Consider the following 14,120-nt stretch of genomic DNA (forward strand, 5'->3'; position numbering starts at 1 on the left):
TTAAAGTCACTGATGGAAAGACAGCTTATTTACCAAAAAGTAACAGGACAACTGGCTACTATCTTAGAAGGAAAATAAGTGTCAAGCTCCACTTCAGTTTTTATACCACACATATAGTCTAGATGATTTGAAGGTTTGTTATTTAATAAGACTATACATATACTAGAATGGTGTCTGGATAGTTAGTTATAATGATAGAATGGAAAAGCCTTTCGGAGAATAATATTAATCCAGAAACCATAATGTAAAAGAATTGGTCAATATAAATTAAAATCTCCATATACTCAGAAATAAAGCAAATATACAAACAACAAATGAAAAAAACATGAGATATATGCCAAGAGGCTATTTTTCTTGTATATAAAGAGGAAAACTTTAAAAAACTAACAAAGAACATAAACTGGCATGTTACAGAAAAAGAAATACAAATGGCCAATGAAAGTAGGGAAATGTAGCCAATCCCACTTATGGTCAACTAAATTCATATCCTAATTAGTTACCATTTTTCACCTCTTTGTTTGGCAAGTTGAAAAGTTTGATAGCACCCAATATTGGTGGTAGTGTGAGAAAAGAGATGCTCTAGTATTTTCTTTTTAGAATATAAATTGTTGAGAATTTTTGCAGCTGAATTTAGCAATGTCCATGAGAAGTTTAAACTATTAAGTATTTGGACACAGTAATTCTACTTCTTGGAATGTAGCCTACATATATCCTTGCACAATTTCACAAAGATATACGTTGTAATACCTTATGGATTAAGTGTTTGTGTTCCCTCACAACTCATATGCTGAAGTCTAACCCCCAAGGTGATAGTATTTGGAGCCGGAGGCTTTAGGAACGATGAAGTCATGTCAGTGGAGCTCTTATAAATGGACTTAGTGACTTTACAAAAGAGATCCAAGAGAGCTCCCTTAACCCTTCTACCGTGTAAGGACACAACAAGAAAATGGTCATAAATGAGCCATGAATTGAGCCCTTACCAGACACAAAATCTCCCAGGGCCTTGATCTTAGACTTCCTAGCCTTGGGAACTGTAAGAAATTGTTTTTTTTTTTTTTTATAAACCACCTAGTGTATGGTATTCTGTTATAGCAGTCTGAGCAGACTAAGACAGATTTGTTAGATATGTCTTACATTAAAGGATTGGTCAAATAACAGATTTTAAAAAAGAGTAGGGTACATCTACTGATGTGGAAAGATTTCTAAATTATATTACCTTAAATGAAACCATATATACAATATGATCCTTTTTTTCATTCACTAAAAGGTATATATGTTCCCATAAGCAAAGAAATTTTCGGGTTCATTGACAAGAAATTATTAACAGCGGTTAACTCTGTGGGTTGAGACAAAGGATTTGAGGAATAAGATATAAAACCTTGACTTTGATCTTCTGCTATTGTTTGAATTTTGACTCTGACCATTTTACTCTCTTAAAATTGGCCTTTGACAAACCTTATCAATGATTATCTGCAACTGAGCTCCAGGAAGGGAAGTGAGGCTTTTCCAACCAGCTGAGTTCATAGAGCCAAAGGTCTGGCATAAAGGAAGGTAATGATACTACATTGATCTCAACACTGTTACCTCGACCCTTCAAGTTACCATCATCTCTCAACTGTGTCAAAGCAAATGCCTGTTACTGGTTCCCCGCTTTCGCCACTCTTGCTTTATCACAGTCCCTGGCCCTGACAGAAGCCTGAGGCTTTAATTGTATGGCATCGCTCACTCTTCTAGCTTCAAACCTTCTGAGAAAATTAGTAACGGGAAACTTCACTAAAATGAGGTCAGGAGGTTTCAGCAGGAGATCTCATGCCCTACCACTTGTGGTCAATTGCAGATCCATGAGGAAGACAGGGACTTGACCTTGCACTTGGATACTACTCTCTATTCCAGCTTGAGGAAGAGAAGCTTTCCCCTCAGCAACCACTCAGCCAATGAAAAGCTGCCACACTTTGAACTCCCAGTTCAAATGGTCTTTTAGTTCATAACAGCCTTCCCAACTTAGTCCTTTTCTCCTTAAAATAAAGCATACCACTCCTTTGTTCCCCAGACGTGCATAAAGCTTTGCCACTGCTTATTTGTCCTGGATTATAATTCTCTTTTATTCCCAATAAGCCCCAATAAGCACATCTTTAGCTGGTAAGATAATTGTCGGTTTTTATTTTTAATGCTCCAAGCTACTTCATAAAGTTTTCTGAGTAAAGTTCTATACATTGTGTGAAGTAAAGCATTCAGCAAGCCAGCTGACACACAGTAAGTACTCAGTAAGTACTGGTGATTACTACCACCATCACCCTTGTCATCTCACACCCTTGCCATCACCACCGTCATTATCATCAGCATCATCAGAGCAGGGTGTTGTCAATATACTAACCTCAGAGTTCCGCTGAAGGCACAAGCCACAAAGAGTCCAGGCAGTCCTGGCATTGTGAAAAATATCTCCATGACAAAGTACGGCATCAGCTTTGGAGGTAAAACAAGATAGAATTAGTGGTCTTATCAGCAGAGTCTGAAATGTGAGAATGTCTATTTTTAACAAAAGAAGGTGGGGAAAAAAAGACAAAAAATAAATAAAAATAATACAGGAACTTGCACAGACTAAGGTTGTTACATACTTGCAGTTGAGGTTATAATCAATCCAATTTCAGGGGACCTGAGGTCCAGCTCCAGCTGTAGGGAAGGAGGAAGGGCGGGAAGGGGCAGTGGATACTAGGAAAAAGGGTTGGATCAGCTTTAGAAAGTTCAGGAACTTGTTTTGTTTTTCTTATGTTTGCAATGTATGCCATTCCCTTATCTGTTTACCCTTAATGTTAGCAGTTAAACCCTAACAACAAATGCTTAAAACAGGTCTTCAGAGAATGTAGGTATTATGGTTCCACTCTGTATCCAGATTTGTGAGAGGGGGACCCCCCCCCCGCAGGACAGAGGGGACAGTGAAAAATACAGAGGGGAGAGAGGTGATCGTTCCTCCTGAGCATATCCTCCATAAATGGAGGGTTTTTTTTTTAATGTTTATATATTTATTTGAAGAGAGAGAGAGAGAATGAGCAGGGGAGGGGCAGAGAGAGAGAGAGAATACCAAGCAGACTCCAGGCTCGACACAGAGCCCAAGCCCAACTTGGGGCTTGATCTCACTACTGCAAGATCATGGCCTGAGCCAAAATCTAGAGTTGGATGTTCAACTGAGCCACCGAGGTGCCCCATATAAATAAAGTTTTTGAAAGCACATTTCATGTAGTACATTGGGTTGATGGTGTTCAAGCTATGGTGAGAACACATGCGCAGAAGCATTATAGAAACAAGGGTCATATTGTTCAATCTGAGAATAAAGCATCTTTAATGAACCTTGAGACATATAGAAAAAAAGAATTTAAAGGCCACATGGACAACCAAAGCCATGGGTTCAAGCCTAACCTCCATGCTCCTCGGCCTTGTCCTGGCCCCTGGCCTTGTCTTCAAGGACAAGGTGAGATACCTTTTTACATGTCACTCCCCACTATTAGAACCTGGTGTGTATATCACCCAATAGGAAAGGAAAGAAATCAACTCTCTGGGGCTTAGGAAGTACCTTGAGATCCAGGTGGAAAAAGAGAAAGAACCCATATTACTCATTGATGGCCAGAAGCACACTGATTTCAGCCATTTCCTCTGGCCCCAAGGGAACACATACCTGGTCTGGTGCTGAGATAATGCCAGAAGTCCAAGGGTCACAGTCTTTGAAGTGGGAGTACATGATTAAGCCAGAGAAGACAGCACATACCAGAATGATCCAGAGACCCAACAAGTTAAAATACAAGGCTCTAGAGAAGAACACATAGATCTATCAGTAGCCTCTATGCCATATTACAGGATGATGAAGACATCACCAAAAATTCAAGGTGAAAATTTTGGTGGCTTTTTGCTGTAAAATAAAATTCCACAGCTTTCAAGAACCATTACGTTTTACACTTTTGCAATTTTTTTTTGTTTGGGAATGTTACATTTTTAGAATGATTACAAAAATTGAATGAGGACTTTTGATGGCTTTTCTCTTGAAATAAGTTTTTCTGCATAGTCTCCATGTGTGGTATAAGATCTTGGATGAAATTTCATATACCGATCACTCATATTATGTAACTGCCAGTGACTTTCACCCCACTCAATTCATAAAACTGTCAAAAAGTAAACTTACATTTTAACATCTTTACTTCTAGGAGGATAATGAGATAAATGTAGAAGAAGACACATTTTGGAAATATTCACTATATTCATTCACTATCCAAATGAAATTTAAAGTTGATTTGTTTTTTCTTTTTAGAGAGAATAGAAAGTATACAAAGGCTAGGTCATTTTCCCCATATTCTGGGGAGCGTTTCTTTATATTGTACAACACATAGGTATGCTTGATTCCAGTCTGAGTGCCTTGACAGTATGCTATGGCTATATTGTAGCCATTATTGATTTCTGAAAGTCAAATTATTACGAATTTTCTTTATCTCAAGGAAGATTTGAAAGTGGACTGGACTTACATAAACAATCTCATTCTGGAGAGAGTTTCAAAGGGCCAGGAGAGCAACAGTGGGAAATTTCTTGGATCCAGTCATCGTTCAAAGGGAATCAGATACATCCACATTTAAATATAAGGAGGGGTGCCTGGGTGGCTCAGTCGGCTGAGCCTCTGACTTCAGCTTAGGTCATGATCTGATGGTTTGTGAGTTCGAGCCCCTCATCGGGCTCTATGCTGATGGCTTAATCCTGGAGCCTGCTTCTGATTCTGTGTCTCCTTCTCTCTCTGCCCCTTACCCACTTGCATTCTGTGTCTGTCTGTCTCAAAAATAAACATTAAAAAATTTTTGTAATTAGAAAAGATAAATATAAGGACACACACTAATTTCAAAGCCTCTTAACACCCGTAATGTATAGGTATACCTAGCTTTCATAAAACACTTAAGTCAAACTATTCATTTATGAAGCAAATATGGTTAAATAATTATCTTGTTTGGAAGTTTCTATTTTATACTATTTACATTAGAAAAGGGACTTATCCCAGAAGTTACTTCCTTGAGAGTACTCTAACAATGCTTGGTGTTGAGTTACAAGTTTGTTTGTTTGTGTTTAGAGGGGTTGAGTTAAAGACAGCTGTTTGAGAATAGAAGTGACACATGAGGTGGCCAATACCTATTAACTGCACTTTTATATTCTTGCTTTCCTTCCTTCCAGACAACTGGATTCAAGCCTTTATTTAGGCCACCTTGAGAGAGGCCTCCCTGACCTTCTTTATTTGAAACAGTCACTTTCAGCTGTCTTATCTGTTTCCATTCCTTATACTATTTTACATCTTTACAGCATTTATGATAATCTAAAGTATATAATATATTTATTTGCTTATTATTGTTTTCTCCCATCCAAACAAACACAGTACTATAGAATAGTGCTGGCACATAGCATACATGAAATTATTTTTATTTGGGGTAATGAATAATTGAAGGAATTAATTAATTAATGGTAGAAATTGAGTACAATATGATTGTACTCTTTACATCATTTATTTTTAAAAAAGAACATTGATCCCAGAGTCAGAAGACTTTATCCTTAATAGCCATCTGACCTTAGACAAGTTATATAACACCTTGAGGCAGTTAAATCATCTGTAAAACGAGTGTTAACACATCTGCTTTATTTCTATCATAGGACTAGTATAAGGATTGAATGAGTTACACTTTGTTAAAATAACTGTAGGCTATATAGCCATATAGAGAACATTCACACATTATCCAAAACAATTTTAAAGCTTCACCAGTCAACTGTGGGAAATGAGAAACCAATGGTGAGACTGTATTAAATATTAAAGCCCTGTGTTGTGAATTTGTTTTTTATTAGAAACGGACTGTGATTCCTTAAAAGCTAATTCTCCTACTTGTAACTTAAGCGGCTCCACTGATTCATTCAAAACATATTTATCAGGCATCTCCATGTACGAGGTTGTTCTAGATACTGGGGCATAGCAGTGAACAACACAGAACCCACCCCCATGGAGATTACATTCTGGGATTAGAGACAGGTGATGATCACCGAAATGAAAGAAATGAATAAGATGCTTTTAGATGTGGTAAGAGATTTGAGGAAAACAAACTAAGGCAGTAGGAATAGAACAAAAGTGACTCGTGTGTGTGTGTGTGTGTGTGTGTGTGTGTGTGTGTGTGTGTGCATGTGTGTGTGCGTGTGTGCTTATCTTAGTCAGGAGATGGGATGGAGATGGGAAGGAACCTGAGAAGCTGCATCAGCCCCTACTACCCTCATAGCACTATTTAAGATCAGTAATCTTGAAAGATAAACTGGAGTCTAGAGGAGGGGAAGTCAGTTTCCAAGGAGCACATCTAAAATGACACGGTGGGTGATACTATTTCTAAGCGCCAGAAAAATCAATTGGGCTTAAGATCAATCAAATCATCCTTAGTGAGTAATCAGCATTCCTGGCCATGAAATTATATCATAAACAAATGCCTGGTTTTAACCCATGGACACATTCAGTATGAACATTCTGGATCTATTTTCACCTACAAATGTTTCAGGATGTATTTTCCCAACTAGAAGAGCTTTTCTTAAACTCTGATGGAATGTTTTAACGGCTCCAGGCTCTCACATAATTGAACAGAAGCAGAGCATTTAATCAACAGTCTGCAGAGCCTCCTAGGTGAGAGCCGATGGGCAGCTGGCTCTGCGTGGCCTCCAGCTGACTCCGTGGTGAACCTAGAGCCTTCCATTGTGTGACAAACAAGAGGCCTCACCACATCCTCACTGCAGCATTCCTTCCAGCTGCATGCACTTCAACTGTCCTGACCATTTGGACTGACTTTTCATTCCTGAACTGTATGAACTTAGTCAATTTGGATTCTCTCGGGGAATTGTTTTCTAAAGAGAATTTTTATTTTTTCACCTTTCCTTATTCTCACAAAATTCATATCATAGCAGGGTGGCTGGGTGGCTCAGTCGAACATCTGACTCGATTTCGGCTCAGGTCATGATCTCAAGATTCGTGAGATCGAGCCCAGCATCAGGGAGCCTGTTTGGAATTCTCTCTCTTCCTCTCTCTCTGCTCCTCCTCTACTCTCTCTAATAAACTTAAAAAAATCCCATCATAGCTCTGGTCCTTCCACAGAAGTGGGGGTGGGTGGAACCAGGAGTTGCAATCCTAAATGCTTAAGAAATCATGTACATTTTTTCTCCATGCGTATCTCTCCTTTTCTGACAGTTTTCATACCCATTAAATATTCATGCAACAAATTCCAGACGCCAGGCAACTATTGTAAATGTAATTGTATTGACTTTTGTTTGATTTCAACTCACTAAATGAGGCTTAAAGATATGCAAATACAAACACATACTTGGGAGTGTGTGTGTATATGTATATGTCTGTGCCTACACATATACACATATCCTCCTTTGTAAACAGACACACACAAATATGTGTATTTCTACATAAATATGTGTTTCCAGGTATGCATTTATACAAACACACATGTAAGCATGGCCTTCTTGAAGCATCACTTTTCAAATAAGCGATAAATATTTAATAAGCACAAAATATTATTCTTGACCTTGTGGGAAAAGACTTATGAAAAAGATACATTTCCTTATTTTCAGGTACTATCGTAGTAATAGGGAGAAATTAGGCATGTTCACAAGAAAAAATAATGTAACACAAACATAAGATTAAAAAAATCTAGATGTAACAGAGAATTATTATTTATTTCACCATAAGATCCTTCCCTGTAGAGATACAGTCAACTCCATTTTATTTATTTTATTTTTTTATTATATACAGAGAGGGTGTACAAGCAGGGGGGAGGGGCAGATAGAGAGAGCAAATCCCAAGCAGGCTCCATGCTCAGCACAGAGCCTGACACATGGCTTGACCCATGACCCTGGGTTCCTGACCTGCTCTGAAATCAAGAGGTGAAATCTCAACTAACTGAACCACCCAGGCATCCCCAGTCAACTCCATTTTAAAACAGAATTTTAAATGAATTTTAATTTTATTTATTTTTTAAGTAGTTTCTATGCCCAACATGAACTCATGACCCCAAGATCCTCTACCTACCAAGCCAGGCAAGGGTCCCTAAACGAATTTTAATTTAAAAATTTTTTTTGACATTTATTCAGCTTTGAGAGACAGAGTGACACAGAGCACAAACAGAGGAGGGGGAGAGAGGAGACACAGAATCTGAAGTAGGTTCCAGGCTCCAAGCAAGCGTTCAGCACAGAGCCCGATGTGGGGTTCAAACCCACGAACCGTGAGATCATGACCTGAGCCGAAGTCGGTCACTTAGCCAACTGAGCCACCCAGGCGCCCCATGAATTTTAATTTTAAATGAACTGTGAGATCAAGGTCACACTTGATCTTACATTTTAAGTAATGCAGCTATTTGATAAAGTGATGATCTTGTGTGGAGGATTTGTTAATATTTATTGTAATAGGATATGAATACGGTATCAGCGAATTAATGGAATACTAGATAATGCTTTCAATTCTTCCTTCTGAGAATGTGTGAAATACGGAAGTAATATGTGCTCTTTTGGAATTCAAGTTCAAAATGGTGAACCATGTCTCAGCAATGTTATCTTGTATTCAGTCTAAAGAAAAAAACTGCACTGCAAGTATTTTAAAATCAGTTGTGGAAATATTCACAGTGGCTGTTTCTCACTCTAAGAAACATGGAGGTCATCCTGATAAATCTGGGGATGCTGGTATTTGGACAGCAACAATGAGGATAAAATGTCCGGTTTAGATGTAATTCTAGCCTATTGCTTCCAGTTCTGCAGAATAATACATCACTTCCTTCAATCTCCGTTCCAGAGCAGGATGCCTTGAAGGGCTTGGAAAAGGCTTCATAAGTTGGAGTCCTGTTGGAGTCCTTCAGGGTAAGCACGCCCAGCAAGACTGGTGACTGCTAGCTCAGCAAGAGTTGAATTGGCAGAAGCCCTATTATGTCTTACCTCATTACCTTGGCTTTCCTTTTTTTAAACCTGCCCTTGGAAAACTTAAGGATATTTAAAAGAAAAATAGTGCTCAAGAGAGCACAAGCTGGATCAAATAAGTGATAGGGGCCACCTCATCACAGAAACTGTACGTAGAAAATCTATGCTATCTGCCTCTGCATTGTCAGTCATGGCACCTGATTTAACCCAGTAATTTCTCAATAAATGGAGGTAACAAATGATGGAGAGCAAAGGCAGGCAGACACAAGCTCAAACTCACTTCCCTGCTGAGATGGGAATAGTAATGCCTGCCTCAAAAAATTATTGAAATGGTTAAATAAATCTTTCCATTTCTCTGTCACACACACACACACACACACACACACACACACACGTGCGCACAAGCATATAATAACTACCCAGTAAGGGAAAAGAAAACAGAAACATTTATCTATAACTTACAGTTTTGCATGTTTTTCTGTTTTGCAAGAAATGCATCGCTGTATGGTCGACTGATTAACACCATAGATCCCGAGCCACGTAAAAGTTCCTCCCACCGAGATGGTCCAAAAAGTGTGCCGCCTGAGAGGGTCCACATCAAAGCTGTGAGGCACAGAGAAGTGAGTGAACAAAGATGCTCTTTTAATGCCAGATATTATTTTAGTTGTTGAGGTCATGCAGCTAAATTTTATAAAACATGGAAAAGTAGTATTGGACATACTCAAATATATTTAGTCGAGATCCATTTGTTGAATGCTCTATTACATTGTGTAAGCCACCAGCATGAGCTGATCCTTGAATGAGAACCGTTAAGAATCCCACAATCATGACAACCATCTGAAATGCATCTGTCCACACCACTGCTTTTAATCCTCCCTGCAATGGAGATAATGGATGTGAGTTATTGAAAAGGAAGGCTACAAGTCTTCCAATTCTTTACAACCTCTCCGCTGATGCAATCTTTCTTTCTCTCTTTCTTTCCTTCCATTTCTTTCTTTTCCTACTTTCCTCTTTCCTTCTTATTTTCTTCTTTCTTTCTCTCCCTTTTCTTTCTTTCTTTCTTTCTTTCTTTCTTTCTTTCTTTCTTTCGTCTTTCTGTCTTCAATAGTCGCTGAGGTATTTTATGTGCCAAGCACTATGTTATGCATGGGAATAAAAATGGCAAGTAAAAAAGACAGGTTCGTTATTTAACTTCATAGAGTTTATAACCTGGTGGGAGACCAGATACCAGACAATAATATAACTAATTATTTAAGATTGTGGACAGTGAAGTTAAGAAGTACAGGTTACTATGACAGCATATAGCAGTGAATCCTGACCTGGTCTTGAAGAAGTGGCATTTGAAGGATGGAGATGTATGGCTGAAGAAATGAGAGAATGCTGGAATATATAGATCGAGACGTATACAGAATGCCCAAAGGGAGGTTGCTGAATTTGCTAGAGGCCAGAACACACAGATTTTGACAAGTCTACTTAAATGATTTCTTAAGAGCAGTAAGAGAGCATTAAAGAGGGTGCCACAACTCATTTGGTTGTGTCCGACTTCAGCTCAGGTCATGATCTCGTGGTTCGTGGGTTTGAGCCCCGTGTCGGGCTCTGTGCTGACAGCTCAGAGCCTGGAGCCTGCTTCGGATTCTGTGTCTCCCTCTCTCTCTGCCTCTCTCCCAGTCGCGCGCTCTCTGTCTCTCTCAAAATTAAATAAACATTAAAAAAAAGATTTAAAAAAGACAGCATTAAAGAGATTTACATGATGAGAGATTTTGTTTGTTGGCTTCATAGTGGTGTCAGGAGTGGTTGTGTGGACAGCAGATTGCTGGGCCATGGAAAGAAAAGAAGGAGCAAGAGATACGCTCAGAGTTAACGTCAGTAGTCTGTGCTCAAGATGACAGAGGTTCGGAGCAGGGTAGAGATGGAAAGAAGTGGGTGGATTTGAAAGATACTTGGGAGGCCAAATCAATATAACATGTGAATAATTGAACACAGATTTTGAGGAAGTGAAGGAATTGAGGACAATCACCTGGGTCTGGTTTATACAGCATGAAAGTTATTTTTTTTAATTGAGTGACAGTAAATAAATTTTGGGGAACTGAGATGGTACAAGGCTGAGAAAGAAGAAAAGAAAGAATGATAGATTCCAGACATTCCTGGAGAAAGGAGCTTAAGAGGTACAGGATGATCAAATAGCAAACAAGGCAGTCTCTCCAGAGGATCAATCTAACAATAGAGCTCAGGACAGAGGCATGAGACAAGAGGTTATCATGGTGGTTATCAAACCCGATCCTCTTTAGAGTCACTTAAAGAGTTTGAAAATAAACACATAACAACGTCCCAGCCCCAAACCCCAGGATTCTGAATAAATTGAGGTGTGGGTGGGGCCCCAGTTCTGCATGTTCTCTGAAAGCTCCCCAGGGATTCTAATGTACAATTATAGTTGAGATCACATGGTCCAGAGGAAAGGAGGTGACAAAGAGGCTGCTAGAGTAATCCAGGTGTAGGATCCCTCATGACCACAGTGAAGGTGGAATGAGCAAACTGGGAAACCTCAAATGAAGTGATATAAAAAAAAAGTGCTTTGAAGATGAATAAGTACTATGAGAATGGAAGGACGTGGTATTTTTAACATTGAAAAATAGAACTATCATCCCCGGTTACTCCTCCAGAGTGTCAAGAACTTCTGTGAAAAGATGACAGGCTTCAACTTTATCTGGAGAAGAAAGGAGACATTGGGGTTGCCCTATCATTTCTTTTGTAATTAAAATGTAACTTAATAAATAGTCATCAAAGCCCCTCCAGAGGCCTTGCATTTGTATATTGTGTTCACATCCTGACATGAGGAATAATCAATACTTACCTCCCACCTGCCAATTAGCGGTATTTTGATTTTCTTTAAAGACATTAAGGGTTCTAAACCCAAATCACAACATCAGATTTTAGTGATATGAAGACCAAATGTCAAAGATGTCAGTTTCCAGAGGCTACTTGTTATTGGTTATGCAAAAATATGAATAAAGCTGAACTTCAGTTAGACATGACGCAAAAGAACAAAACACTTTATGAAATGTACATCAAAAGGCAGATTATAGCCACCATGAAAATTTCTCTGACTCTATAACTCTTTCATACAATGAGACACACACACACACACACACACACACACACACACACACACCACTGATCTATAACCCTGATCATGAGATGTCACTGATGTATTTAATCAGTCTGTGATGTTTGAAATCTAATGTTTACCTCAGTAGATTGCAAATCCCTGAATGGCAGGAATCACTTAATTGTTTTAATCTTCCAAAGGTTATCTTGGGTACTCTATGCATTCACAGGATTCTAAAGAGTTTGCAATGTGAGCAACAAGTGTTAGATAAATAAGCCACCATTGTAGTGAGATCCAGCAGCCTGTAACCTGGCTAGAGAGAGAAGAGATGGGACCCAGGTGTGCTAAGGGATTATTAAATGGGCGGGTTGATGCACATCAGGAAAGATTTCCAAGACTAGGCTAAGAGGCTTATACTTTATCCTGTGAACAATGGGAAGCAAGAAGAGAACTGGGTCAGTTAAGTGGCATGACGAAATGGGTGATTAAGATTAATCTTACAGGCATGCAGGGTGGAGGGAAGCACTGAAAACAATTAAGAAGCAGTAAATTTAGTTCATTCTAGCTTCTTGTAGTTATTAAAATATCCAGACTTGTTTCTGACATCTTACTTTTCGGTTTCTATTTGTGCCCTATTTTTTTTCTTTTCCTTTGTTCTCCTCTTGCTTAAATCACTTGAGGTTTTTGTTTTGTGTTGTTTTAATTCCCTTTTTCCACTTTGACCATTCTATTTAAATGGGATTTCTTGAAATGTTGCCATAAATTTTTAAGTTAAATTTTAAGTTGCCATAAATTTTAAATGATGGGAGTATGGGTAACTACATTTAAAGAATGTCTTAATCCCAGCAATTCAAAGATTATAAAACCACCAAGTCTGATTACTCTCTTCCTGATTTACATGCTATGCTGTCCAAATGAGGGTTATTCTTTTTCTTAATCCTCAAATTACATATAATAGTAACTGGTAGTATTGGTGTATTTTAAAATATTATAAATTATAATATATAATATATTATAATATAATGCATAATTAGATATGTAAATTATACCATACTAAAAAAATTATTCTTTATCATTAAGCACCAAAAACTGTTTGACTAGACTTATTAAATGTTTACTATTTTATTTTCTTATCATTACTTCCTCCATCTAAAACTGGATAATTTTCCTTCTTCCCATAGTACTTCCTCTAGGTTTTTCTCAGGGGAGGATATATTTGTGGTAAATTCTCTTGGTTCTTGACAGTTCCTGAAAGTTAGTTTTTTGCTGAATACACAATTATAGGTAGACAATTGTTTTCCATCAATGCTTTGAAAATATTATTTCACCATTTCTGCCTTCCATTATTGTTGTTAAGAAGTGTGCCTTGTATGGGTAGGTGCCTCGGAGCAACTAATCTGTCACATATGGCCCGATGTACATGGACCAGGAGCTTATTTTTAACCTAGGTAAGAGATATGTGTCTGGGATAGAACGAACTAGGGTAGTGAGAATGGAATGAAAAAAAAAAAAAAGACAAAAATCAGTAGTGCAAAGAAATGGTGGAATTTGAATGTATGAAAAAGACAGGGGCATTTTTAAGTTGTATATTTTCAAGATATATGTTCAAAAAGTATCTGACATGCACACAATACCAAACTCCATGGATGGTCTGTTCTATGATAATATAGGATGACTTTATTTTCCTCTACAGAGGAGAAAAGAGAATCCAGCTATCTGAAAACTGTCATATTTTTAACTGGTTCCTTACAGCCTCTGTATATGGTTGCCAATGACTCCGAAGAATGAAGATTCTCTTTGCAGAGCATGATAAATAACAGATGCCCAGTGAATTTTTTTTGAACTAAACTGATTTTAACAATTATATAAATATGTGCCAATACCACCCAGCTTCCTTGATTAAAAGCCGAGCATGTGTTAAGTCAAATGTCAATGTAATCCAAGATTATCCATAAATAACAGACAAAAGCTCTGGAATCCTCAAGTTTACAAAATACCAGCATCCTTGATCATTCATACTTGCATTTTGTCTTTCTCAATCGCTAGGCAGTGAAGT

General features: G+C 38.2%; 1 protein-coding gene across 1 annotated transcript in view; it reads right to left on the bottom strand.

Annotated features, from left to right (window-relative positions):
* Positions 1–14,120, bottom strand: part of SLC5A12 (solute carrier family 5 member 12) — a 47,830-nt gene that overhangs the window by 21,006 nt on the left and 12,704 nt on the right. Inside the window, exons 5-8 of the mRNA XM_047072550.1 lie at positions 9,680–9,834; positions 9,421–9,561; positions 3,671–3,800; positions 2,375–2,463 (exon numbers count right to left, since the gene is read on the bottom strand). Of these exons, the coding sequence (XP_046928506.1) occupies positions 2,375–2,463; positions 3,671–3,800; positions 9,421–9,561; positions 9,680–9,834 (515 nt within the window). The remainder of the gene's footprint in view (positions 1–2,374; positions 2,464–3,670; positions 3,801–9,420; positions 9,562–9,679; positions 9,835–14,120) is intronic.

Source organism: Lynx rufus, unplaced genomic scaffold, assembly GCF_022079265.1.
Source record: "Lynx rufus isolate CCGP_SWC_20201006 ecotype Redwood Valley unplaced genomic scaffold, mLynRuf1.p SCAF_9, whole genome shotgun sequence".
Lineage (NCBI taxonomy): Eukaryota > Metazoa > Chordata > Mammalia > Carnivora > Felidae > Lynx > Lynx rufus.